This window comes from Photinus pyralis, unplaced genomic scaffold (assembly GCF_008802855.1).
Source record: "Photinus pyralis isolate 1611_PpyrPB1 unplaced genomic scaffold, Ppyr1.3 Ppyr1.4_LG2, whole genome shotgun sequence".
Lineage (NCBI taxonomy): Eukaryota > Metazoa > Arthropoda > Insecta > Coleoptera > Lampyridae > Photinus > Photinus pyralis.
The window spans coordinates 29,065,411-29,093,074 of NW_022170403.1; the positions used below are offsets into that span (position 1 = coordinate 29,065,411).

Below are 27,664 nucleotides of genomic sequence, written 5' to 3' on the forward strand. Positions count from 1 at the left end.
TCAACAAGATAAAAAAATTATTTAAAATTATCATTATGATAAAAATAAGTATTTTATTTTATCAAATAGGAATTATTTTTATCAACAAGATAATGAAAATGATTGCTTTTTATCTTGTAAATAATTTTAATTCTTCTATTTATACTTATCTACAAGATAAATTTAAATAGTTTGTCTAAACTTATTATCTTGTTGATAAAAATAATTCCTATTTGATAAAATAAAATAATTATTTTTATCATAAAGTGTAATTATAGAATCGGCCCTACAACTGCCGCTTTAACCAGGGAAACGGGCGCGTGGGAGAACAGCGTTTTACTCGTGGACATATGACGCGGGCCGTTCTAACCGGACGATTTTATGAAAAATAGGTACGTCGTCTAAAGCGGTTGGTTGCTAAACGCGTCTTATGGAAATATAATATGTACCCTTTTACCCGAAAGTGCGAGGTAAATTCACCGAACATTCTGTTCTAACATACTCAGATTGATGTAATATAATGTAGTCATTTTTCATCCTTCCCACGTTAAAATTTAAATTTTCTACTTCCTTATCTTGCTTTATTGTTCTGTCTTTGAATTTTCCCATATATACGTAGGTTATAGACGTAGGCTAAATTAAAAACATTTTTAATTCCTCGAAAGTTAGGGAATTATATTTGCTTATGAATTATGTAATAAGGTAGTAAAAAATATATAGGTTCCAGACCCATGATCAGTTTATTACTTGCTTGTGAACGGTATTAAGTGCAACACACAGAATGCTTCCTTTATTTAGAATTTTCCGAAGAGGTATTGTAACTGTAGACATACAGAGTTTTGCGAAGAAGATATGATAGGATATTATCAAAGGTGAGTGTGTCTCATTGTTTTCTTTTGTCAGAGAATACAAAATTATTAATCTTGCAGGTAAATGTTGTCAAAGTAGGAAATGGGGCGTGTGTGGCAGAGCTGAAGATAGAGAAAGAACATACCAACCCATTCGGCGGATTACATGGTGGTATGATTGCCTCGATGGTTGATACATTAACATCGTATGCGTTACTTACTCATAAAGCAGCTGAAGGTGTACCTAGCGTTTCTGTAGATATACATGTTTCGTAAGTGTTATTTCTTGGTCCTTCTTTACAGATTATGGTGTTATTACCTATTATTATTATTATTATTATTATGGTCGGTGTTTCTTGTGAGAGCTCAGGTCTAGCCTGGTTAACTAATCGCACGGATTAAAATCAAGTAACGATTAGTGTCTGTGTCTGTGTCTGGTGAAGTTATGTAGGGTCCTAAAAAAAATAAAAAAAAAAATAAAATAAAATAAATAAAATAAAATAAAATAAAATAAAATAAAATAAAATAAAATAAAATAAAATAAAATAAAATAAAATAAAATAAAATAAAATAAAATAAAAAATAATCACACACGTACATTTAAATCTAGGGATAGTATGTAATTCATACTTACCAACATACCTATTGATGGGCACAATAAGCCAACGCTATCAGGAAAGAGGAAAACAAAACAAAACAAAAATCATTATAATAATTCCTGTAATTTTATTAAATGGAGTTTATTGTGTAAGTGTTTCTTTGGCTTTGCGTTTGGGTTGAATACGAGTGGGTTGTGATAACGTGGTGTGTTTGTGGGAAGAAGGAGTTTTGTGTTTTTTAACTGTGCTAGGACGTGTAACTTTATTGGGTGGACCTGTCTTTGTGGTACATGTTGCCTTACTTGTATTTATGGTGTTTCTTTGTTCTTGAGATTGCATTTGTGTTATTGCTTGGGTTATTGGTGGAGGTATTACTGTATTTTGTGAGCTAGTAGTGCTGTTTAGGTTTTTGCGTTTGGGTTGAGTACAAGTGGGTTGTGATAACGTGGTGTGTTCCTGTGAAGAAGGAGTTATGTGTTTTTTAACTGTGCTAGGGCGTGTAACTTTATTGGGTGGACCTGTCTTTGTAGTGCATGATGCGTTACTTATATTTATGGTGTTTTTTTTGTTCTTGAGGTTGTATTTGTGTTGTTGTTTGGGTTATTGGTGGATACATTACAGTATTTTGTGAGCATGTAGTGCTTTTAAGGTTGTTGCGTTTCGGTTGAATACGAGTGGGTTGTTTCTGAGAAGAAGGAGTATTGTGTTTTTTAACTGTGCTAAGACGTGTAATTTTATTGGGTGGACCTGTTTTTGTAGTGCATGGTGCATGTTGCGTTACTTGTATTTATTGTGTTTCTTTGTTCTTGAGGTTGTATTTATGTGGTTGCTTGGGTTATTCGTGGAGATATTACAGTACCTATTTTGTGAGCTAGTAGTGCTGTTAAGGTTGTTGCGTTTGGGTTGAGTACGAGTGGGTTGTGATAACGTGGTGTGTTTCTGCGAAGAAGGAGTTTTGTGTTTTTTAACTGTGCTAGGACGTGTAACTTTATTTGGTGGACCTGTCTTTGTGGTGCATGTTGCGTTACTTGTATTTATGGTGTTTCTTTGTTCTTGAGGTTGTATTTGTGTTGTTGCTTGGGTTATTGATGGAGACATTACAGTATTTTGTGAGCCTGTAGTGCTGTTAAGGTTGTTGCGTTTGGGTTGAGTACGAGTGGGTTGTGATAACGTGGCGTGATTCTGAGAAGAAAGAGTATTGTGTTTTTTAGCTGTGCTAGGCCGTGTAACTTTATTGGGTGAGGGCATCTTTGTAGTGCATGTTGCGTTACTTGTATTTATTGCGTTTGTTTGTTCAGGAAGTTGTGTTTGTGTGGTTGGTTGAGTTAAGGGTGGAGATATTACAGTATGTTGTGTGTCATGTTGTGAGTCTAAAGTGCTGTTTAGGCTTTTGCGTTTGGGTTGAATACTAATGGGTCGTGATAATGTGGTTTGCTTCAGAGGTGAATCTCTGAATGTAATATATGTTGTATCATTTGTTGTACTTGTTTGTTCGGTAAGTTGTATTTGTGTGTTTGTTTGGGTTAGAGGTGGAGATATTACAGTATGTTGTGTACCGTGTTGTGAGGGAGTGCTGTTGTTTACATGTATACGTTGTGGATCATTTCTGTATGTAGTATCTTGTGTGATGTTTAGAAATTTACGAACAATATGGCATGTGTTGATAATGACTGCTTTTTGTAAATGTTTGTATGTGTTTTTGTCTAAACCTAATAGTTGTAAATTGTGGGGTATTGTCTTTGGTATAACTCCAGTAGCACTAAGAATAATGGGAACTATAACAGTAGATTTCATTCTCCATTGCGTCTTAAGTTCGATAGCTATATCGGTGTATTTGCGGTGTTTTTCTGCATGTGTTTTAGTTAAGTTGTTAGTGTTGGGTATGGCAATGTCTATAATACAAATGAATTTTTGTGTTTTATCTATAAGTGTAATATCTGGTCTATTATTGTGGATAGTTTTGTCTGTGAGTAGTGTCCTGTCCCAATATAATTTGTGTGTGTTGTTTTCAAGTATGATCTGTATGGCGTGTATTTGTAGTATGGTGTCTTATCTGTTATGAGATTGTGTTTAAGTGCTAATTTTTGATGTATGATTTTAGCTACCTGATCGTGTCGATGTTTGTATTCAGTTTGTACAAGTCGTGTGCATGCCGATATTATATGTTGGATTGTTTCTGATGTTTGTGAACAGAGTCGACAAGAATCGTTTGTCACTGTTTTGTCTTTATGTATGTGTTTTTTATAGTTGCGAGTATTAATGACCTGGTCTTGTATTGCTAACATGAAACCCTCAGTCTCCGGGAAGATATCACATTCAGACAACCAAGTGTGCGTTGCTATAGAATCAACACAATCCTGACTAACCTCTTGCGGAAATCGTCCATGTAACGGCTTTTGGTTCCATGTCTGTATGTTATTTGTGATGTATGTAAGTTTGGATGGAGGTAGGAGTAGATTAGTTTCGTGTAGGTTAAGTGGTGTGTAAGATTTGTCTGCATATGTTACTGTTTTGTGTAGGCCTGAAGTATCTGTTTTGTTATAAAAGTATTGTCGCAAATTGTGTATTTGTGTTTGGTGCAATATTTTTATATCTGTAAGTCCTCTACCTCCTTCCGAACGAGGAAGGTAAAGTCGTATAGTAGATGAGTGAGGGTGATGTATATGGTGTTTTGTTAATAGTGTACGTGTGTTTCTCTGTATTTGTTCTAAATCTGTATTTGTCCAACGTATAATCCCAAAAGAGTATGTAAGCACTGGTGTGGCGTAAGTGTTAATGGCCTTGATTGTATTTCTACCGTGTAATTTTGTTTTAAGTATACTGCGTACTCATTGTAGGTATTGTGTGATAAGTGTTTGTTTTATACTCGTATGTTTAATGTGTGTGTTTTGCTGAAAACCAAGATACTTATAAGTTTCCTTCTCGTCCATGGAATTTATTAAATTACCCTGTTCTAGCTCATAATCTAAAAGTTGTATTTTTCCAGCTGTGATGTGTTGTGTTTTACATTTATCGATTCCAAAGTCCATTTGTTTGTCACGTGAGAATATTTCGGTAATGTGTAGAAGGTGATTAAGTTTTATGCTTGTGGAAGAGTATAATTTAAGATCGTCCATGTAAAACAGGTGTGTAATGTTGTGATGTATTTCGTGGTTGTGTTTAATATTGTACCCAAAGTTAGTAGTGTTTAACAAATATGAAAGTGGATTAAGAGCAAGACAAAACCAGAGCGGACTTAAAGAATCGCCTTGAAAAATTCCTCTTTTAATTTGTATTGGGTCGGTAATAAGTTTTGTGTCGTTTAGTGTAAGCGTTAACGTAGTGTTCCAACATGACATTATGTAATTGAGGAATTGTGTAATATTGTTGCTGACTTTGTATATTGAGAGTACTTGTTGTAACCAAGAGTGTGGTACTGAATCAAATGCTTTTTTATAATCAATGTATGCAGTGTGTATGTTTCGTTTGTTATGTCTGGATTGTTCAAGTATAACAGAGTCTATAATGAGTTGCTCTTTACAGCCTCTGGAATACTTGGTACACCCTTTTTGTTCTTCGTATAGAATGTTGTTATCAGTACAGTGTTGGTATATTTTGTTTGTAATGCATGATGTAAGGATTTTGTATATTATAGGAAGGCATGTAATTGGTCTATATTTAGATGGGTCTTGTGTATTGTTGTCTTTTGGGAGCATGTAAGTGATACCTTGTGTAAAGAATGCAGGAGTGCGATCTGGTGAATTAAGAAGTTCAGTAAATTGTTGTGCAAGGTAAGAGTGAGTGTAGGTAAAATATTTCCACCAAAAGTTGTGTGAATGTTATCAATGCCTGGACTTTTCCAGTTATGTAAGTGATTAATAGTTTGAATGATGTCTGTTGTAGTGATGTTTGTGTTATTCATAGGAGTAATGTATTCAGTGCGTGTGGTTTCTGTGGTATAATCCACGGGGCGTGTGGATTGTGTTTAATGTCTTTGGTCCATAAGTCAGACCAGTATTGCTGAAGTGAGTGTAGAGATGGTGGAATGAGTTTTTCATTAGTGCTGTTTTGTGTTAGTGATCTGTAATAGTACATTATATATCAAGGTAGAGAAGTCCACTATTATTGCCTGAGCACCAAGATTACATCTCGAGGCGCTTGCGCCGAGGGGTGTAAGGTGCGAAGGCAATAATAGACTTCTCTACCGTGGTATATATACTATTTTTTCACTACTAGCACTTGAAATCCTCTAAATTAACATATTATATTGATAAGAGAGTTAACGGTTGGACAGAATTGTTTGTTTCTTAATTTAACATGTCAATCAAGTACGTGGAAGTACAAGTCAAACAGGCCGTATTTTGTTCTGTCATTGAGATTTTTCAAAGAGTAATTTCGTTCGAATTTTTTCAAAATGTGATAATTTTAGGTATGTAATTTCTCTGGAAATTGCGAATGGTGGCAATTATTCGTTTTAGAGAACTTGTCTAAACGGTCATTGAGCGAAATTTCGGGTTGTGTTTTCTAAAAGTGACAGCGTGACAGTTCTCATTATTGACTACTAGTTAATAATAAAAAATTATTAACCACTTTGAACAAATGCCGAAAAAGCCTACTTTACAAGTGGAAAAAAGGTTAATAATCATGTCATCAGACGCTAGTAGTGAAAAAAATAGTTTTTCGTTATGTTTAAATTGTGTGTTATGGCGCTTTCTGTCTGCAGTTTCCCTATAGCGTTTTAAACGGTTTGTGTATATTGATAGTTTTTGTGTGAGTGTATCTCTATGTTCGTTATAGTTTGTATTTTGTTCTCGTGTGGTGTGATTGTTTAGTTTTGTAGTTATGTGTTGTACTTGTCGTGTTAGTTTTGAAGAACGAGTTCCTTGTATGTATTGTGTAATCCGACCCAAGTCACGTCTGATGTCATCGATGCGAGTTATCAGGCGTTTTTCCCAGGCCGGGGGTGAGCGTTTTTTTGTTGTGTGCTGTTGTTTGTTTATTGCTATTCCTGCACCGTTGCATCTAGAAACTGCAACCGCACCGCAATACACAACAAAGTGTAGTTGATGTAAGCTTGTGTTATCGTTAATGTAATTTGGTAAAATGTGGTCATTTAATGTTTGTGACAGTGTGCGTAATTTTGTAGTGTGACTGTGTTTAGGTATTCGTGGTCTTTGCGTTGGGTCAGTGTTTGAGAATTCTAACAATGCATTGTCGAATTCTTTTTGAAGGGATGTGAGTGTTTGGTTCGTGTGATTATGTGTATCTATCGATGGCTGCAGTGTCGCAAATGTCTGTATTTCAGAGTTGTTTAGAACGGATGTATTATCTTGTACGGCGAGTGTGTTGTTTGTGTTGAGTAGTGCTTCAATTTCGTGCCTGACTTGTTCCTGTGTGTCTAATGTAAGGAGTGTATTTTTAATAATAACTCTACGTTGGTCTGCAATGCGTTGTTCTGTTAAGTGTGCTAAATGTGGGTATTGTGTAATGAACGCGTGATATAGTTTACCTCTGTATGCTGTCCTGTCCGTTTCCATCTTCGTGATCTCCAGATACGTACCGAAAATGAAGCGATTCATCCCTTCGTCCCATTTCATACGTCTTTTGGAGGTTTCCTTTGCGCTGGTCCCATCCACAAGCAGGCACAAAGGTCTCTTTTTGGCGGTCCTCCTCAAGTGGTCGTTGTCCTCTTCGTAGTATTCTTTCGGCTGTAAAGGTTTCGGGTATCCCAACGAGCGGCCGCCTGTTCACCAACTCGTCACTATCGGCTCGCATGCTGCAACGCCCAGCGATAGCTCCAGACGTGCCCTGACGCTCCTCAGGTAGCGTATTATTATTATTATTATTATTAGAGTTTAAATGGTTTCAATGTATTATGTAGGGTACCAACTCAGCGAACATAAATATATGCAACAGTAGAGTAATTGTAACATAAATTTTGCGCGTTTTGCATTATTACTTAGCTTAAGGTGGTGCAACAAATACGAAACCTAAGGCTCAAACGTCCGCCTTGCGTTGCTAATAATATGTATGGACATTATATTGTTCAAGAGTAGTTTCGCAAATGTTTCGTAGAACGTTGCGAAAATATTTAGAATTCAGTGTACGCAAATCTTGAGGAACGTTTTTCACTACATTTATTAACTCTGTCGCTCTGTCGGTGTAAGATTCACCACTGTCAATATACAAAAATATTAATATAGGTTTTGTTTAAGATGGACGACTTATACAAATTTATGGTGGAACGAGGTGTCGCAGAGCAGTCAATCGTTTATTTTAAAGCAGAAAACGTAGGTGTTGTGTTTAGAGCTTAGTTACATCAGTAAATATTTAATTTTAATTTTTTATATTCAGATTGATAGCGTAGCCTTGCAAATAATAGATGACGATAAATTAAAAGAATGGATACCTCGCTATGGTGATCGTGTGGCAATAAAAGATTATTGTAGGCAAAAAACTTGTGCACGTAGATCGAGTCTCATAGAACGATTGAGGCTAAAACTACAATCAAAAGATACTAAAACTTCTGGAAACGATAACAAAAAAGTACAATTCTCTAGAAAAAATACGAGGATTATTGAAATTGGGTGGCTGTGCAATGATAATGTGAAACAAAAACTGACACAAGTCAGAGCAAAACAAGGGGGTGGTACTAGAAAATTATCTGTTCCTAAAACGTGCTTAGCGAAGGACATCTTTGTACAGAGTCAAAATTTATTCTTCCCTGATGGAAAATCAACGAAAGGTAATCTTGATGAATTCAGAAACTCTTTGCTGGATTTTAAACAACATCCAATAGAGGACTCAGCAACTGTGGACAGTCTGTTTAAAGATACCGGAATCACACGCCTCAGATTTTACCTTGCTTCAGAGTCTCTCATTCCAAAACAACCTTCAAATGGTACTAATCAGGCTAACAAATCCAGCATGTTTATGACGAGTGATGACAGCGATATTGAAGATGTCCTAGCCAGCAACCTACCGTCTACAAGTAGTAATTTACGAAGATCGTCTCGTTTGGAGAATTCTGAAAATAATATCACTAACTACTATCAGCATTTTTATGACACGGTAAGTGGTGCCAAAATGATTGATATCAGGTGTTATTGCCGACCCACCATAGTCAATGGAAATATTTGACATTATCATTTTTTAGGAAGCTCTCGAGGACCAAGGAATGTTATTGAATAACATTCCAATTGAAGATACATTCAGTTTGGATTTAACTGCATTTGACGCTGATCGTTACAATTTATCCCCTGATCCTGTCCAAAACGTAGGAACCGTCATTGCAGGTGTTAGCAATAATATTTTAGTAGAAACAAAGTTATTACGACTTCATCGGGGAAAAATTTTTGAGGAATTGATTAAAGCATTTGAAGATGAAACATTTGCAACGTATAACTTGCAAGTCGAAATGATATTACCAAATGGAGATATAGAGATTGCTTCGGATATGGGAGGCGTCTTGCGGGATGCCTTATCCGAATTTTGGCAAGATTTTTATGAAAAGTGTACGTTGGGAACTACTATGAAAGTACCATACATCAGGCATGATTTTGGAGAAATTCAATGGAAAGCTGTAGCTAGAATTGTAGTGTTTGGGTGGAAAAGTCAAAAATATTTTCCTATCAGGATTGCCCCAATTTTCATGCTCAGTTGTCTAGGTTATGATTCACCTGAAGAAAAGTCATTGATACCCAATTTTCTAAAGTACATCAGCGAATCAGAATGTGAGTTGTTAAAAAATGCAGTAGATAATTTCGATGATACTAATAAAGACGATCTTCTAGAAATATTAAGCGGTTTTGACACTAAATGGTTACCAAGCAAAGACAACATAAAACAATTAATTATTGATATCGCGCACAAAGAAATAATACAGAAGCCATCTTTCGTGGCAAAATGCATTAGACCCCACCTAGAGAGCGTTATTACAAAAGATGATTTAGAGAAAATTTATGGTGACTTGGAACCAACCACAAAGAATATACTTGGTAAAATAGAAATTAAAAAAGACCTTATAATGACTGCTAACATGACTAAAGTTTATGATTATCTCAAAAGATATATCAAAGAAATGGATCTGAAAACAAGGTCGGCCTTTTTAAGGTTTTGCACTGGATCCGATTTGATTACCAGGATTATTGAGGTATCTTTTACGACAACAAACGGATTTCAACGAACACCTGTGGCTCATACATGTACGGGACTATTGGAACTGCCTTGCACTTATGACAGCTTTGTTGATTTTAGGAGTGAGTTCAACAGCCTCCTTAACTCAAACATATGGGTTATGGACATAATATGAAGTGCATGATGTAAAATTAAAATTATTTTATAGCTGAATTTAATTTTGTTTCAGAATTTTGGTGTTTTATTTATCTATGTTTTGTTGAAATCGTTAGATATGTATTATTGTTAGTCCGCATTTATTTAAAAGTAGCAATCAGTTGTAATTTTTTTCGGTATTGTCTTTATTTTTTTTGTATTTTAAATTAATAATATACCTTCTTTTTTATTTTTACGTTTAATAACGAGTTTGTGTTTAATTTTTGTAGGTATTGAAATAAATAAATACTTTTACAAAAATATATTTAATGCAATTAAATTGTTAGATAAACCTTTGGCGACTAATCTACGTATAATAGTTTATAAAAAATACAGTATATACTTAATTAGCAAATATATCCAGCAGATCATGTCTCAAATTTGTATAAAGGTTCACAGCAGCGTAAGGATCTACTACAATTGAGTACATGTTTTCACTTATCAATATATTGCACAGGTCGTAGAAATCTTTATCGCAAGGATATGAGTTATAAGCACAATGAATAGACATTTCGTCTGTGGCAAAGGACGGTACAGGTATGAGATAATTATCTGCATTGTACAAAGAGGGCATTTCAAACATAATGGCTGGTTTTCCAGTGGGCGAGATGCTGTTTCGTGATCTGCTTATTCTGTGAACGTTCCATTCCAAAATAACTTGATCCATATCCCTCTGAAATAAAAAAATCTCAAAAATGTTGAACCGCTATTTTAATCGATCCTAGTAACGTTTGTACAGTATCTACAGCGATATTTATTAAGAAGTGGACATAGGGATTTACGTGTATTGGATTTCCCTATGTCTACTTTTAAAAGACAAAATATCTTCTGAAGAGCGCCTAATTTTACGCAACCAAAATAACTTCTTAAATCAAATAAAGATCTGGCTGTTGTATTAATTAATTTGAATATTGATGCTTTGGCTTCCGTATTTCATTTTCGTTCGTGTGCGATGTATTCAACTGAAGAAAAAATTGATATTGTCAATTGGTATAGTGCCGGTAACAATTTAAATTAATTGGTATGACAGCCAAATCGTTATTTGTTGTAAGAAGTTATTATGGTTGCATAAAATTGGCGCCCTTCAGAAGAGATTTTGTCTTTTAAAAGTAGGCATAGGAAAAAACAATACACATAAATCACCATGTCTACTTCTTAATATCACTGTTCCTCTCAATACAGTACCCACACTAACCAAGCAAGGCTTGCCATGCAATATTGCCAATGACGACTAGTAAGTAGGTACTACAGTGACGTTATACTAACAGTGTGTCCATAGAGTGGTCATGTTTTCTATTGGTTGCGCCATGTTTCCTCCAGGTACACCGGATTGGTAGAAATTAACCTGGAAACCAAGGTGATGAAAGCACCTTGTTGGAAACTATTGCAACTATACATCAGGAAAGAATGCCGGTCACAGAACGCTTGATGCCGATCTACAATCGTATGGTTTAACATGAAAAACATGTCAAATTACTTCCCTAATAATAATACTGATTAGGAAATATATTCTAATCAAAGTAATATTATTACGGACGTAATTTAATTTGCCATGTTTTTAATATTAAATGATACGATTGTAGATCGGCATCAAGTGTTCTATGACCGGCAATCTTTCCTGGCGACGAGTATATACATGAGCGTGGTCTGTATAAATCTAGTTAACCATAGCAAAAGCTACGAATTCAGATAAACCAATCAGCTCCATAATAAATTTGGAGGAAACATGGCGGCCGTCGCGCTCTATGACCACACTGTTGAGTATAAAGTCACTGTAGTAAGTACCATCAGCAATATGGCATAGCTGGTTTTTAATTTTTATTTTTTATTTCATTTATGACTTTCTACATTCACCTTTTACCGTACCTGAATAAGATTGGCAAAACAAAATTGGATTAGAGACTTATCAAGAAAGGAACCGTCAAATAAATTATCCTCTTTGAGTGTCTGAAATAAGTTCATCCAAAATTGCGCACTGTGTTTGCGTAGGACACCCCACCAAGCTTCAATCCTCTGATTATGAGTGCTTTTACCCACAATAAATGGAGGTCTTCTGCAGGTCCCGTCTTTAAACACTTCGTTTAGGGTAACTTGCAGGTGTTCTAAGGTTTTGTTTTCATTTCCCATGTCACACCTGACCGTTAGGGGACAACCACCTATTTCTTTTACTACGTCTAGATAGTAACCACCTATTACCTAAAAGACAACATTGTTAAGTCTACTCGTCTTTTATGTCATTTTAATTTACCTTCGGATCACTAGAAGTTGAACCTACTCTTAACCAAATAATATGCCTGGAAAATCCGTCTATACATCCATTTATGCATATTCCATACGGCTTAAGCTTGTCGTACGAATCTACATGCCATAAAAAATTGGGGCCCTTATTCAAATATTGTCTGCGGCGAAGTCTTTTCCTTTTCCGTATTTCAACTCCTTGGGGATCTAGTAAACGTAATAAGTGACGTACAACATCTTGTGTCACTATTAAATTATTTTGTAAGCATCTTAAATGCATCCATTTATACCCATGAAGTTGTCCCGATTTTTGGATTTCCATTTCAATGAAGTTAACAATATTTTGTATAGGAGAATAGTTCTTTCTCCTGTACAGACGCAGTCTTGATAATACTCGTCGTAACGTTCTGGGGGATATGCTTACACCGTGAAGTAATTGCAAAAAAGCAAGAATTTCTTTCTGTTGGAATCCAAAGGTAAAGTATTTTTTCACCAAGCTGTCAGTAGATTCATTCGTAAGCTACAAAAATACAACATATCCCAATATAAGAATTGATTAGAGATTGTATAAAAAAATGATTTAAGGCAAAAGTTACCCACCGGATTGCCAGGCTCAGAGCTCCTTTCGTAGATGTTCATTTTTTTCTCAAAAACTAACCGCAAAAACAACAAAGTTACGAAACTGCGTACCTATTCGCCTGTAGAAATCACAATAACCAAATAATGAGCTGTTACAACTCAACAGTAGAAAAAAACTGTCAATTATCTAATTGACAAAAAAAAACTGTCAATTATGTCTAATTGAGAGAAAAGACTGTCAATTATATATAATTGACAGAAAAAAGTGTCATTATACCTAACTGACAGAATAAACTGTCAATTATACCTAACTGACAGAATAAACTGTCAATTATACCTACTTGACAGAAAAAACGGTCAATTATACTTAATTGACAGGAAAAAGTGTCAATTATACGTAATTGACAGAAAAAACTGTCAATTATACGTAATTGACAGGAAAAACTGTCAATTATACGTAATTGACAGGAAAAACTGTCAATTTTGCGTAATTGACAGGAGAAACTGTCAATTATACCTAATTGACATAAAAAAGTGTCAATTTGACAAAGAAAATCGCGTTGGCCTTTCTACGCCTTCGTAAATAAATCATATTGTAATTATAGATTTTGAAAATGGTAGTTCGCCGAGCAAAATAATATAAAATAGGTTGGGAAAAAAAAGAACTGACCACGAAAAAAACCAGCTAACAAACATGAAATTGAATTGCAAAATTTAGTTTGTGAGGCATATTAAAATAATTATCAAATTGGTTTAGCATATGTCACATCATAGGGTCCACTGGGCTGCATAAACAATTAATATTGGTTATCTTTTAGTAAAACAACATTGTTACCTTTTGTGTGTATAGAAATAGAAAAGTTTAAAAAGTTCATGTAACGGTTATTATTAATAGAGGAACTTTCTTGCGGGTTAACGCTATTTATTTCACTGATTCTGTTATGAATTTGTTGTAAAGCATGTGGTGCACTTCTTAGTAATCTTTTTAAGTATCCAAGGTAATTTTCAAATGAAAAGGCACTGAATTGATGCAAAGGGCCGAACATTTTGACGTCATCCTTCAAATGAATTAAATTATGCACATTATATGTGACATTACACTTGCCATACAATTTCGCGAAGTTTTTCACAAAGTAAAGCAAAAGTTCGTTTGCATACTCACAGTACATTTTATGATAACCCGAGGAAAGGCATATACGTATGGCTATACTTAAGAGCCGTTTGACACGATACTAAATTGAGTACTAAATTGCAGACAATTTGTGCGCGCGCCGATTTAGATACGTAAACCCCAAGAAAATAGGACTTGTTCTATTTTCTTGTGCATGCAATCCTGAAAGTGCGCAGATAGTTGCGCCGCAAACATTAACAAATATTAAGATAAGGTTAGGTCATCGCGTTTTGTTTGTTGTCATTGATTTCTAATTTTACGTTACTTTCGCCAAAAATCTCTACCAAGCAACAGCCATGTCATGGTCCCAGAACGAAGTGAGATTATTAATCGATTTATATAAACAGCATCCATGTTTGTACGCCGTGAAAAGTTCCAGTTATAAAAACAAACATGCTCGAGCTGCGGCACTGGAAGCTATACGTCAAGACATAGCAGAACTTCGTCCCGGAGTACAAATTGCAGAAATTAAGAATAAGTTTTCTAATCTACGCACCAATTGTTTAACAGAACATAGGAAAGAAATTGCATCTCAGCGTAGTGGCGCAGGAACCTCAGAGGTACGTGCAATTACAGCGCAGAAATTTCTCTATACACATTAGGTTTGTAGATTTATAAACCATCCCTGTGGTATTATGACCTTCTCATTTTTATTTTGGAACACACGCTTCCCCGTCCTGCAGTTGATAGTATTGGTATAAGTGAGAATATGACTGACCATACATACATGTCACAATCAAAGGGACAGGATGATAGGATCCTCGAGGATTACGATATTGAAAATGTGGAAATAGTGTATGACGATGCTGCGGATGAAGTTGTGGCCAATACTACAGTAAGTGCATTAGATCTTTAAATGTTAATTTGCTTTTTACTTGTAGTTGAACTCTCAAAATATAACTGATATGATGGAGGAACGTAAAGATGTGGTAAATGCTTCCAATGTTGGTTCTCGCAATGGGTCAAGAACTAAGAGGAAATATATCGAGGGTGTTGATAATAAAGAAGTTTTAATGAATAATGCTACAATCGCGCTGCAGGAAATAACTAACGCAATCACATAAAAAAAAAGTAAACAACCCCCGGAACAACATAAATCCCAAACGGATAGGGATAGTTTTGCATCATTTGTTGAATCACAATTAAGATTTCTCGAACATGATGAGGAGTTACATTGTGATACGCAAGAACAAATTACAAGTATAATTTTTAAAGCACGACGACAGCTCCTACGCAAGAAAAATAATTGAATTACATTTGTACAGATAATCAATAATATTTTACTATTACTACAGTTTAAATATGTTAAATTGTCTAGGATACACTCGTATTTTAATAAAAATGAGCAGCATTAAGTGATAATTTACATATTATATCTTGTGATGGCATTGTGCTGGAAGTCTACAGCCCCATCTTCACTATTAAAAAAATCTTTGAATTCATCTCTTATGCGAAGAGCAAGAGCGGAGCTTCTATTACCACCTTGTCGTCCAATATCTTGCATTTGGCAATAGCCATCTTCCTGTATTTCTGTGTATGATGTATGATTTTCTTTGGATAAAAAGTTGTGTAATGCAATACATGCTAGGGTTATTAATTCAACCTTTTTTGGTTTCAAATTAATCGGAGTCAAAAGTACCCGAAATCTATTCGCCAAAATACCAAATGTACTTTCTATAATGCGCCTGCATCTCGACAAACGATAATTAAATATTTTCTGCTCGTATGTTAGATTTCTTTGTGGGTATGGTTTCATAATTCGGGTAGAGATGGGGAAAGCGTCATCGGCAACAATTACATACGGAACATTCATTCGTCGTCCTGGTAGTGGCCCATCAACTGGCAAATTCAAACAATCTTGAAATATAGCTTTGGACAAGCTGCTTTCACGAAATACTCCCCCATCACTTATGCGACCATTAATTCCAACGTTGTAGTAAGTAATTCGATATGAGTAATCCGCCATAGCCAACAGCACTATTGAGTGGTCGCCCTTATAATTATAATAATATGAACCTGCTGAAATTGGAGCCCGGAAACTTATATGACGGCCATCTAACGCTCCCAAACAATTGGGAAATTGCCAGTTTTGATAAAAACCGTTTGCTATTTCCAGCCAACTATCCGTATCGTTTGGAGTCTAAAAAATGTTTTATAAAAAATAGTAATATTTTATCACAATGATTTCTCTTGTACCTTGAGATACTCATCCTTTAAAAAGTTGTATATTATATAACAAACTTGAGGAACAAATCTCGAAATGGTGCTTTCGTGGATACGCGTGCTATACATCAGTGATCTATATGTGTCCCCAGTCGCTAAGAAGCGAAGAGTGGTTTCTAGTCTGAGAAAAGTGGATAGCTATGCAAAGATTAAATTAATGTACAGACATACTTGCTTCGTGCAGAAATACTGTCACGCATTATAGTATTTTGTTTTGTTATTTGTATTTCTATTTTCCGAAAGAGTTTTTCAAAAGATGCATTGTCCATTCGCAAGAAGTTTTTGTACGAAGTGGGATCTTCCAATAACAGTTCCTCATTTAACATACTTAATAATCCTTTTCCTACGGACCGTCGATTGATCCACTTTCGCATCCACAATTTACGTTTTTTACGAGGAGCATCCTTAGGTTCATTAGCACAATGCATAATAATGATATTACAAGTGGCTGCTCCTACCAATAATATATTATCGTCCATTTTCAAACAAACTTATTACGATGTCTTTATAACTTTATTTTGATATGTGATTTAAGATTTTGTAGGTTATAAAAACAAACAGTGCACAGCTGATTCCTTGGGTATTTTACGCATGCGATTCGACTAAATTTTTACTGCTATACGCTATGCAGTGACAAACAGGATTTCAGCTTCCTAATTTTTAAGGAGCTTTAAATCGGCGCGCGCACAAATTGTTTGCAATTTAGTACTAAATTTAGTATCGTGTCAAACGGTTTGTAATCAAGGACGTTAAAAATACGGACACGGCATTCGGTGCTATTCTCGTGCGCCTTGAAACTTTTAAGATATTGAAAAGTTTACAAGAATTGTAAATATTACAAGATGACCTTCATTTTCGTAATCTTGTGACAGATTGTAATTGTAAAACTTTCAATATTGGAAATTGGAGATTGAAAACTGTAGCAAGCGGTTTGTGATCATTGCTATCAACTATTTCAAGAAAATTTAAAGGTTAAGTATTACATTTCTAAAGTACAATGGACAATCCTGCATTTATTTTATTAATCAATGCACTTGAACATGTTGAAGAAATGTAGGTAGGTATGAAGGTTTGTAGTTTGTTCAATAACGAATTAAATAGCAATCAACAACGTTTATACCGGCGACAATTGCGTGATGCAAGTGATCCACTATCTTTACCCGAAACCACATTCAAAAATATGTACAGGATATCTCGTCAAATGGCTCATGGTTTAATAGTCGATTTGGATCCACACCTACATGACACTCGACGAAACGTCCTATATATTCCAAAAAACTTGAAGGTATGTAGGTATCTCAGTTCAAACGAGTTTCAAGTCAAATTACAGATTCTAGCTGCACTGCAGTTCTATGCCCATGGCAGCTACCAAAAAGTAGTAGGTCAAGATTATGTAACGCCTATGAGTCAACCTTCGATCAGTAGATGTAGGTATCTATGAAGTAAATGTGGCATTGGAAAATTTCTATCATCTAATTCATTTTCCATCAACACCTGAAGAATGTGCTGTTGAAAAGCAGAGGTAGGTTCCCTACTGTAAACTACAACTGAAATTGCTTCACTTTTAATTTTAGATTTATGTCCTTGCCCAATGGATTTCCGGGAATTATCGGTGCAATAGATTGCACCCATGTAGCAATCATTGCACCTCCTCACGAAGACCCTCACTATCCTGGAATGGTTTTTCTAAACCGTAAAGGCTACTGCAGCATCAATGTACAAATTGTAAGGATAACCGATTAATCAAAGCAGTCTGTTATAAAAAATTATTTTACAGATTTGCAATGCAAACTTAAGAATCCTTGCAATTAATTCAAGATTTCCCGGATCTGTACATGATTCCGCAATCTGGTCTACAAGTTTAATAAGAAGACACCTTATTGCCATGCATGATGAAGGAAACCAAAACAGTTGGTTAATTGGTAATGCAGACTATTTCTTATATTTCAATTCGTTGGCGTTTTGGTTTCAGGAGATTCAGGTTACCCTCTGGAGCCCTGGCTATTAACACCTGTTGCTGGAATTAACTTAACTGATCCCGAAAGACGTTATAACATGGGACACAAAAGTGTGCGAAATGTTATCGAGAGATTAAATGGCGTGTTAAAAGGTCGTTTTAGATGTCTGGGACGTGCCAGAATGCTACATTACAGTCCACCGGTGGCTGCAAAAATCATTAATAGCTGTGCTGTTTTGCACAATTTGTGTGTCGATAGAGGAGAAATAGATGTAGAAGAGGAAAGTATGTTTTTGTACATTTTTTATTATTTCATTTAAAGAATGACATTTTAGTTGATGAAAATATGGGAGATGATATACCTTGTGATATACACAACGAAAACTATGGTGACAACAATGTTTTAATTCGAGGAAGAAACATCCGCAATAGGGTTATCAGAAATCATTTTATGAATTAACATTAACAGTAATCTGCTTATCGCTCTTAGTAGTCCTTTAAGGGACATATAAAATATATTGTAATTAATACTAAATAACCTGTAGATGTTCAGCACTTTACGTTGCATTTGAAAATCACCTGAAACATAATATACAATTAATTATTCATATTTACAAGTATTAAAGACATACGATGATAATGATATTTTTTTATCTTTGTTGCCACATACGTAGGTGTTTTAAGAAAAGTTTGTTTTTGTCCAAATTTTGTTAGACCAAGCTCAGGAACGTTCATACCATACACGGCTATGATATTTATAACGGACAGTAACTTTTCTTCTAAGTCGGTTAAAAACGTATTTATCGGAGGTCCACCACCAGTCATTTGTTGATGGACATATATGTCTCTTGCTTTTCTTTTTGTTTTTGAAGTCCATTCCGCAAATACCTAATCAAAAAATATTTTATTTTGCTAACATATAAACATTTTATTTGGGGGTCTTCAACCTGTTTCCATTCCTTTTCATTTCGTGAAGGGCCATTTCCTGTGTTTAATAGTTGGCATAATTTACAAAAATCTAAGTCTGCATTGGGTTTATTCGTTTTATTTCGAAGTAAATAGTCGACATACAACTGATATTGTTCTGATGCTGTTTTTGCACAACGTTTTCGAGCTATGAAACAAAATTACATTTAAAAGATATGTGATTGATTATTCAGTTCCATTTTTTTTTTCAAGAATGTTACATAGTCGGTGTATACCATTAGCTATTGATTGTAGTGAAGCAGCAACCTTTTGCAATCCTTCCTGGTGCACTTCTTGTTGACGTTGATACTCCTCTAACAGGATTTGTGTTGAATTTTTTTCTGAAAGCAAAATCAAACAATATCCAACTAAAAAAAAAACTTTAGGAGTAAAATGCCTTTCCATGGCCAATCTGCATGAGTGAAAGTGACATGTCTCTACTAATTTTGAATGTGGTAGCTGTACTTACTTTTCTTCTTAATCGACTTTCTTCCTACCTCGCTTTGCACATAATCTTCGGGCTTTTCAATACCTTGCTCTAAATGAGTATCCTTGTGAATATCATTAAAAGCATTTTCTTCCTCTACAATTTGTATGCTTTGCTCTACATGGTCTGCCTATAAAAACTGAACTAAATCAAATTTTGTATTAACAGAATAACGTAAATACCAATTCTAATTCAACACCGTCAACCGCTTGAACAAAGTCGACCTCATTAATTCCTAACTCTGGTATTTCAGAAATACCATCTACCACTACTGTGCCAGTTGCTTTTAATAAACGCAGCTCCAACTCATTTAGGACCTTATTTTCACGTGCCTTTTTCCTTACTTGGGACTTCCACTCGGTGAAGACCTTTAGAAATTCAAATTGCATTAACCTGTTATAATAAAAATTAGAAAATACCTTCTTCCATCCATCCGAATCTCTTGTCGGCCCATCTCCACAGGCATTTAAGGCCTGCGATAATTTCACCCACAAGTTCTGAACATCTTCAGCGCCTAAATTGGGGGAAAGTTTTCCCGTTCTTAACACAGAATTCCTCTCAAGGTACTCCACGTAAATACTAAATAGCGATTTTGTAGTTCGGGGTCTCTTTACAGTTTTTACTGACATAATTGGCTAAAAGCACTCGAATTGTGATTTGAACAAAAAGCGAGTGCGTTACTGGATAATAAAAATATACCATAAACAGCTGATCTCAGTGTGGCGCACGCGCAAAGTACCGAAATTTGTGGGTTGGCAGAGCTGTATTACAACTTCATATTGGTTCGCTTTTCAATCTTGTAAACCGTAAAGATACCATTACAATAGTAGCACGTGAATACGAAAAACTTTCAATATTGAAATGGGACTTGAAATGTTTCAATTGTAAGCTTTTCAATATTGAAAAGTTTTCAATGTGCACGAGAATAGCACTGATTGTACGATTTGTTGTGAAGCCAACATCCCACGCATTGTTATCCTCAGCTTGGTCATAGAATAGTAGCACTTTATTCTGTGGCTTGGTCGTGTTCACGCCTTTGGCAAAGTTCGTGTATGGTCGTTTGTTTGTTTACACGCCTACGTGAAAGTTGTTTTTTGTCTAATTACGTGATTTTGACTAAGTGTGGCCTGTGACAATTATTTATATCATGGTGCGGCGTTGTGAAGTATGCAATGCATATGATAGGCGAAAAAAAGGAATATCATTTCACGCGTAAGTACTTTTTTGAGGTTATGTTGCTCTTATTGTGTTATTGAGATCAGTGGCGTAGATAATTTACTTTCTCATTTTATAGATTCACGAAGAACAATGATCTCATTAAGGAATGGTTCAGTTTATTGAATTTTAAAGAAGATAAAAAACTGACAAAAACCTCTCGAATATGCTCGCAACATTTCCGACAGAGTGATTTTGAAATCAAACCATCTGGTTTAAAGTACTTAAAAAGCGACGCTAAACCAATGCCTTATAACTCAAATTTATCACCTACACAAAATTTGAGGTAGGTAATTTTGTGTAATTGTAAAATGAACACTAATAATTGTATTATGTGCAGCTCTAGTAGCAGTGGTTCGTGTCAGCAACCTCCTTGTCAGCAACCATTAAAGCGCAAGTAAGTATAGTTCGTGATGTGATTCTGTGTGAAACTGCATATTTTTTAGACGTACTACAGGTAGCTCTACAAAAACGAATACTCCTCCTAAACTCCGAGATAACGTATCTCATAAAACTGTGTAAGTGTAATTATGATAGTAAGTAGTGTTTGGTCTGGTGGAAGCAGTGCAATTATATACTTCTAGTCACGGATCTTTGCCCCTGCGTCATTGATTTGTGAATCAATTTTAGACATTAAGTTTGATGTAGATTTCGCTTGCTTGATACATGTTGCAGTTTTCTAGTATATGCAAGCGTATGTCTGAAATTGATTAACAAATCTATGACGCAGGGGTAAAGATCCGTGACTAGAAGACGTATACATACCTATAATAACAATAGGGCTGTAATAACCAAGCACCTACCTTCTTGTGCATGAAGCTCACTTGTGTGTTAAGGGTGTAATGCCCGGTTTCTCCAATACACTTAAGTAAGTAAGTAATAGAGACATGATATTTGTCGGTGGATTGAAATTAGTTACTTTCTTAGTAACGTTAAACTTAAGCTGGTTTTAAGTGTTGCATATTGTTGGAGAAACCTGCCATTAGAGTTGTAATTGTAACATTTAAAGGTACATAAAGTAACCAATCATCATTTAGTAAAAAAAACAATCTGCAGTTATATTAATACTCGTATAAATAACAATTACTTGCTGTAAATACCTTTGATTTAGTGAATCTATTTATGTATAAATATCAACAATTTTACTTTTTGGATTGTTTAGACATAAGTCATCTTCAGGGACCTTAACAGCATCTGAATTTGAACAGAAATCAGCTATCGGACAAACAACACCTCCTGGGCAAAGAGATATTTTCTGTGCTGGACCATCTACTGCATATCCAAATGTAAACAAAGATGGAAGCAGGTATGACTAATTTAACCAAAAAAAAGGTTACCCACATATAAAGTATACTTTATTGTAGCAAAAAACGTTATGTAGGAGATATTGCTAGCGATGAGTTTTCCACACCAAAGAAAGCAAAGAAACATGCGCGAATGCTGAAGGGTGCTGTTGTAAAGTATAGGAGAAGAGTTGTTACACTTAATCAGAAAATTCGAAGGTTGAGATCTAGAGTTACGAATTTACAGTCACTCCTAACACTATTGAAGAAAAAAGAATACATTTCGGAAAATTCGAAGCACATTATTCGAGTAGGTTGCTAAATTTTATTTTTTAATCCGGGTTTTGATTTTATCTGAACGTTTAAAAGGTTATATTCTCTTTCAAACTGCAATTAAAAACAATATCCAGTTAAATTAAATAATACAATAAATTGTTAAACAAAAAACCAATGCAAGTTCAAACCCAACTAAATTACTATTTCTTGTTTGATCAAGCTGCAGGTACAGGATGTTAGTCTCTATTTTTCGTAATAACGCCGAAACTCCAGTTTCCCCAAAGACGTTAAAAGTAGCTTTCCCATCATAATTTGGACACTGTAAGGGTAGCAAAAAATTCCAATACATTTTCTGTTGTTTTACAAGTAATCTGTAGCAAAACTTTATAAGTAACGTTTGTTTTATTTTAGGCTTCCTTATCAAACTCTGGTCAAGAACTATTGGGAAGGGTGTTGCTTGGACCAAAGAAACAAAAGTACACCCCTGCTTTACGAGAATTTGCTCTTACACTAAATTTTTACTCTGCTAGAGCCTACAATTATGTTCGAGATGTGCTTAATAAAACATTACCACACCCCAGAACATTGTCAAAATGGTATTGTTCTGTAAACGGCGAACCAGGATTTACCAAAGAAGCACTTGCAGCCATAAAACTAAAATGTGACGATGCAACTGCTAAAGGTGTGCAAATTTTAGGCAATTTGGTTATGGACGAAATGTCTATTAGAAAGCAAGTGGAATGGACTGGCACAAAATTTACCGGATACGTCACTGTAGGCTGCGATTTGAATTCCGACAGTTTGCCAGAAGCCAAAGAAGTACTTGTTTTTATGCGGTGGCACTTAATGCGTATTGGAAAATTCCGGTAGGCTATTTTCTGTTAGATGGTTTATCGTCAATAGAAAGAGCAACACTGTTAAAAAACTGTTTGCAGTTTCTAGACAGTAGTGGTGTGAATATTACTTCAGTCACCTTTGATGGAGCACCTGTAAATATTTCCATGGTTGAAGTGTTAGGCGCAAACCTACGTAATGTAAATAATTTAAAACCTTATTTTTTGCATCCAGTAACAAATTGTGAAGTGTACATATTTCTAGACGCTTGTCATATGCTCAAACTTGTAAGAAATTGTTGGGGAAGTTTTGGTAATCTTGAAGATTTTGAAGGCAATAACATTGAATGGAGTTACATTACACGTTTGGTCAACATGCAAAACCTTGAAGGATTACATGCAGCAACAAAAGTAAAAAACAGACATTTAGATTGGACAAAAGAAAAGATGAGGGTTAAAATTGCTGCGCAAACGTTAAGCAAGAGTGTTTCAGACGCCTTTGTGATGACTTGCATATTAAAGAATTTCAAAATGCAAAACCTACAGCACAGTTTATTCTTATATTTAATGACTTATTTAACATCCTTAATTCGAGAAATCGTTTTGCTAAATATTTGTACAAACAGCCACTTTCACTAGAAACTAGAGAACATTTTTTTTTATATTTAGAAAAAATTGAGGACTACATAAAAACTTTAAAAATACGAAACGAATTGGTAATTCACTCACAAAGAAAAACAGGCTTTATTGGATTTTTAATATGCATTAAAAGTATTCGATCAATTTATGAAAAGTACATCATTGACAATAAAATAATAAACTATTTATTGACGTACAAATTTTCTCAAGACCATTTAGAATTATTTTTTGGAGCAATACGAAGTCGGGGTGGATGGAACAATAATCCGACGGCTAGACAATTTTCTGCATCGTACAAACGTTTACTTGTTCACAATCAAATAAAGGGCGGAGATTTGGGAAATGTCATAAACCTTGATGCAACATCTATATTATACTATACCGGAACGAAAAGGGTCACTACAAATGAGGATGGGGACGATATTTCAAACTCAAAAGAAGCAAAACTCTTCCAACAAGAAGTGGAAAATGATTTGGTATCCTATAACTTTTTGGGTTCATCTGTGTGGCATTTGACCGATTATGCAGAAGATGTGGTAACATATATAGCTGGATTTGTTGTAAAATGTTTGAAAAAAATTATCACTTGTTCTAAATGTATTAATATTATTGAAGATGTTGAATGTCATTCAAGGTTGCACATTAGAAAGGAGTATAAAAGGTTAATATGTGCTGCTCCTATTGCAATCAACACATGCAAAGCAGCAGAGAAAATTTTAAATTTTTTCACAAAACTCGTGAAATTTTTAATAAAAACGTTGTAAATCTTAGAGATACGTTAATCAATGGTACTTTACACACTTTGCCTTCTACTGTGTATGATTACTTTGGCAATCATTTGTTTGACGGCGATATATTGGAAAGTCATGCAACTACATTAATAAAATTAATCCTGGAAAAATACTTTAAGTTACGAATCCACCATGAAGCGTCCAAAAGTCTTGATTTAAAAACAAATAGGATAAGAAGTGTGTTAACAAAAACTATTTTATTTAAAAACCAGTAAGTAACCCAAGAATGATGTTTCATAAAATATGGTTTACTTTGTAGAATTATAATGTGTATAATAATAATCGATTTGTTTGTCTTACTATTGAACTATGTTATTCTTTATTCGATGAAAAATAAATTTTTACATATTTTCTTTATATGTGTTCATGAAATATACAAGAATGTGAACCTAATGCAGTTTAATTTCATTCAGGAATAATTTTGGAAACGGTTTGATTATCATGAGAAGGTATGTGACCAAACATGCATTCTGTTGTGATAATTTTTTTGACCCCGTTAGAAATTTAATCGGGAACGCCACTGTTGCTGGAGGCACTTGTCGTTCCTCCTTCACACCCGCGCCTAAACACATGTTGGCTTCACTTTAATTTTAATAGTAGATACAGAATGCCGTGTCCAGTATTTTTAACGTCCTTGTTTGTAATAGTCTGGTTCTAAAACGTTTTTTAAATAGATGGGTCCCGTGTATAACAAAAGTGTACGGAATTCGGTTGCTTTCCAACTTCTAAATTCATGTAAGCTGCGTGTTTTCCGATTGAATTCATTTGGAATCCATTCACGACAGCTTTCTAGGTTTGTTGATATACAAGTTAAAAGTGATGCCGACAGTTTGCCCTTGCCGGGCTTCCCGTACCAAATGTCTATCATTTTTTTTACAAACCCAAGACAAACCAAATGCATGTAATCAAGTGGAAAGTTTTTGATCATGTCTATTGGTAAATTCTCTAAAAGAGAAGGTATCGATTTATCCCACATAGCACAAAATATCGTCAAAATGTTACTATGCCATTTATGAACCAATATTTAATAATTAAACGTTATTACAATATTACGTAAATATTGTACTAGTAATGATTCCAACAAAATTTTCTGTAAATATTTATAAAATGTATGTAAATATATATTAAATATTTCCCCAACAATATTGTATAAACATTACTAATTTAATATATTATTAATATGTATAAATATTAACAAATAGCATACTAATTGTTAGGGGCGCGTAGGCGACCTTAGAGAGGGGAGGCTGGCGGCGTGAAGGGGCGAGGCGAGCAGTACCGTGGCGAAAGGCGATTGAGGCAGACGAGGCGTTCTGGTGAAATTGTGATATCGAGATAAGTTAATAAAATAAGTAAAACTATTCTGTGGTGTTTTGTATTTTCCGGCAACAAATCAGAAGCGGGACTGACCCACAGCAGGCGGCTTACCATTCAGACGAAAACGTGGTGGTGGCGAATTAAGGCGGGCGGCGGCGCTGGTGGTCTTTGGGGAGGTTAGAAATAGTACCAGGTAAAACAAGGGGCGAAAAGGCGTGAGTACATTTTCCATTATTCTGGGCGTATTGTTTAATGCATGAATTGAACGTCAATAGCGAAGGACGCATTCGTTTTTAACGATAAAAGTGCAGGTGGCATGTTGTAGCATAAGCGAACAAAGGAGCACTTGTTGCGGCGCACACACGTGTTACTTAATCGCATTCCAACGACCGGGAAAAACAAAACACATTGGCGTGCATGCACTTTACTGTTGACAGGCGAAAATAAATTTGTTGACAATAGGCGACTCTTTAGGTGTTTTGGCGTTATTGGTGATTAATTATTAGCACATAGGCGTAGTAACGATTTATATCGGGCGGCGTTTAACGCCATTTAATTCCACAGGTTTACGGCGGGGCAGGCGATGTCCGACGATGACGCGATGTCTCTGGAAGCTGGCGAACTTCCCGGGGAGTCGCGGGAGTCAGTTGAACGCAGCAGGTTGGCAGAGGAAGTGGCGCGCCAACTGATGAGCGGAGGCTTTGCCGATCAGATGCTAAGGGCATTCGAAAGACGGGCATCTTTGGTCTTGGGGGACTTGGCGTTGGCTCCCCAACCGAAACCGCAGGCGGCGGCCAGCGAGGCGAGTGGTTCCACAACGGGCACTGAGATGAAGTTCAGCTCAAAGAAGGCGTGGGACCTAGTAGAGCCGTTTGACCCTGATGCTAAGGAGGCGTCCATCAGCAGATGGGTCTCCCGACTGGACATGTTGGCGGAGATGCACGGCTGGTCGGGAAAGCAAAAGGTGTTGGCGAGCCAGGCGAGGTTGGACGGCGCGGCGAAGCGTTGGTTCCACCGCCTGGACCATATTAATTTTGAGTGGCCGGAATGGTGTGACCGACTAAAGGCGGCGTTCCCGATGAGGACTAATTTCGGCGAACTCATCGAGGAACTGGCGAACCGGCGTAAACGGTCAGGCGAAACGATGACCGAGTACTACCGTGACAAGTTGGCGCTATGTGTACGAGCTGGCATCTCAGGCGAGAATGCAGTCTCGTGCATCATACACGGATTACCGGAGACCTACCGGGCAAATGCATACGCGGCGAAGTGTGCTTCCCCGGAGGCTCTCTATAACGATTTGTTGGCAGGTTTGGAGTCCTGTCGGGAAGGAACGCCAGCGGCAAAGGCACCCGGCCCGAGGACCCTGAGCCAGCGGCTTGGTACGGCGACCAGGCCTACGAAACGGGAGCACTCTCCGCCTACGGCGCCGGCGGGACCTAGGCTTGTGAGGTGCTTCAACTGCCAAGAGATGACCACCCACATGAGTAGGGATTGCCCCTTGGAGCGGAAGGAGAGGTGTCGGCAATGTGGTGAGGCGAACCATGTGTGGGTGAACTGTCCCCGGCGGAAGGAGGCGACGCGAACAGGACCACGGGTGGACGGCGCGTCGAAAAAGGTGAGTTTCCTTTTGAAGGCGACAGACACGTTCGCTAAGAAGGCGCTTGTGAATGGTTGCCCTGTCAAGGCGTACATTGACTCGGGTAGCGAGCGTTCTATCCTTACCCTGGCGGCGGCGAGACGTTTAGGGTTAGGTAAAAGGCGGGAAGGCACAGGCGTCGTGCTCAGCGGGTTTGGCGGTGGCCAAGTTGTGGCGCTGGGCGAGGCGTGGTTCACGGCGGAAGTGGACGGGATTGACCTGGAAGTTAAGGCGTTAGTGGCGGACGTCGATGTGGGCGATATCGAGCTTCTTTTGGGTCAGTCGAGTCTCGACGTACCAGGTGTTACAATGGT

The 27,664-nt window shown here is 36.3% G+C and overlaps 5 protein-coding genes across 10 annotated transcripts; 3 read left to right on the forward strand and 2 right to left on the reverse strand.

Annotated features, from left to right (window-relative positions):
* The first annotated feature begins 7,220 nt into the window (after positions 1-7,220).
* LOC116163743 lies at positions 7,221-9,846 on the forward strand. Of its 4 annotated transcripts, none has more exons than XM_031477839.1 (4): positions 7,221-7,695; positions 7,760-8,150; positions 8,205-8,476; positions 8,562-9,846. In XM_031477839.1, the coding sequence occupies exons 1-4, from the start codon at positions 7,621-7,623 to the stop codon at positions 9,714-9,716; spliced, it is 1,893 nt and encodes a 630-aa protein (XP_031333699.1). In that variant the 5' UTR covers positions 7,221-7,620; the 3' UTR covers positions 9,717-9,846. The 4 variants fall into 4 exon arrangements, with proteins under 4 accessions (XP_031333699.1, XP_031333700.1, XP_031333701.1 ...); XM_031477840.1 differs by having other exon boundaries at positions 7,760-8,476; positions 8,562-9,609; positions 9,662-9,779; XM_031477841.1 differs by having other exon boundaries at positions 7,760-8,476; positions 8,562-9,138; positions 9,199-9,338.
* A 194-nt stretch (positions 9,847-10,040) lies between these two features.
* Positions 10,041-12,842, reverse strand: LOC116163746. 2 transcript variants are annotated; one of them, XM_031477843.1, is made up of 4 exons: positions 12,575-12,842; positions 11,985-12,494; positions 11,603-11,932; positions 10,041-10,409 (listed from the first exon to the last, which is right to left on the reverse strand). In XM_031477843.1, the coding sequence occupies exons 1-4, from the start codon at positions 12,611-12,613 to the stop codon at positions 10,080-10,082; spliced, it is 1,209 nt and encodes a 402-aa protein (XP_031333703.1). In that variant the 5' UTR covers positions 12,614-12,842; the 3' UTR covers positions 10,041-10,079. The 2 variants fall into 2 exon arrangements, with proteins under 2 accessions (XP_031333703.1, XP_031333705.1); XM_031477845.1 differs by having other exon boundaries at positions 11,985-12,181; positions 12,265-12,842.
* Positions 12,843-16,827: 3,985 nt separating this feature from the next.
* LOC116163747 (putative nuclease HARBI1) lies at positions 16,828-18,528 on the forward strand. Of its 2 annotated transcripts, none has more exons than XM_031477846.1 (6): positions 16,828-17,232; positions 17,278-17,469; positions 17,522-17,672; positions 17,725-17,869; positions 17,920-18,189; positions 18,240-18,528. In XM_031477846.1, exons 3-6 carry the CDS (start codon positions 17,526-17,528, stop codon positions 18,362-18,364), a joined length of 687 nt encoding a protein of 228 aa, XP_031333706.1. In that variant the 5' UTR covers positions 16,828-17,232; positions 17,278-17,469; positions 17,522-17,525; the 3' UTR covers positions 18,365-18,528. The 2 variants fall into 2 exon arrangements, with proteins under 2 accessions (XP_031333706.1, XP_031333707.1); XM_031477847.1 differs by having other exon boundaries at positions 17,285-17,469.
* On the reverse strand, positions 18,480-20,009 carry LOC116163929. Its single transcript, XM_031478058.1, has 7 exons — positions 19,777-20,009; positions 19,540-19,725; positions 19,340-19,487; positions 19,107-19,211; positions 18,852-19,018; positions 18,575-18,792; positions 18,480-18,483 (listed from the first exon to the last, which is right to left on the reverse strand). The coding sequence occupies exons 1-7, from the start codon at positions 19,984-19,986 to the stop codon at positions 18,480-18,482; spliced, it is 1,038 nt and encodes a 345-aa protein (XP_031333918.1). The 5' UTR covers positions 19,987-20,009.
* A 419-nt stretch (positions 20,010-20,428) lies between these two features.
* Positions 20,429-23,449, forward strand: LOC116163745. The gene is made up of 7 exons (XM_031477842.1): positions 20,429-20,569; positions 20,652-20,858; positions 20,913-20,969; positions 21,019-21,090; positions 21,735-21,878; positions 21,937-22,165; positions 22,543-23,449. The coding sequence occupies exons 1-7, from the start codon at positions 20,505-20,507 to the stop codon at positions 22,999-23,001; spliced, it is 1,233 nt and encodes a 410-aa protein (XP_031333702.1). The 5' UTR covers positions 20,429-20,504; the 3' UTR covers positions 23,002-23,449.
* Positions 23,450-27,664: the final 4,215 nt, after the last annotated feature.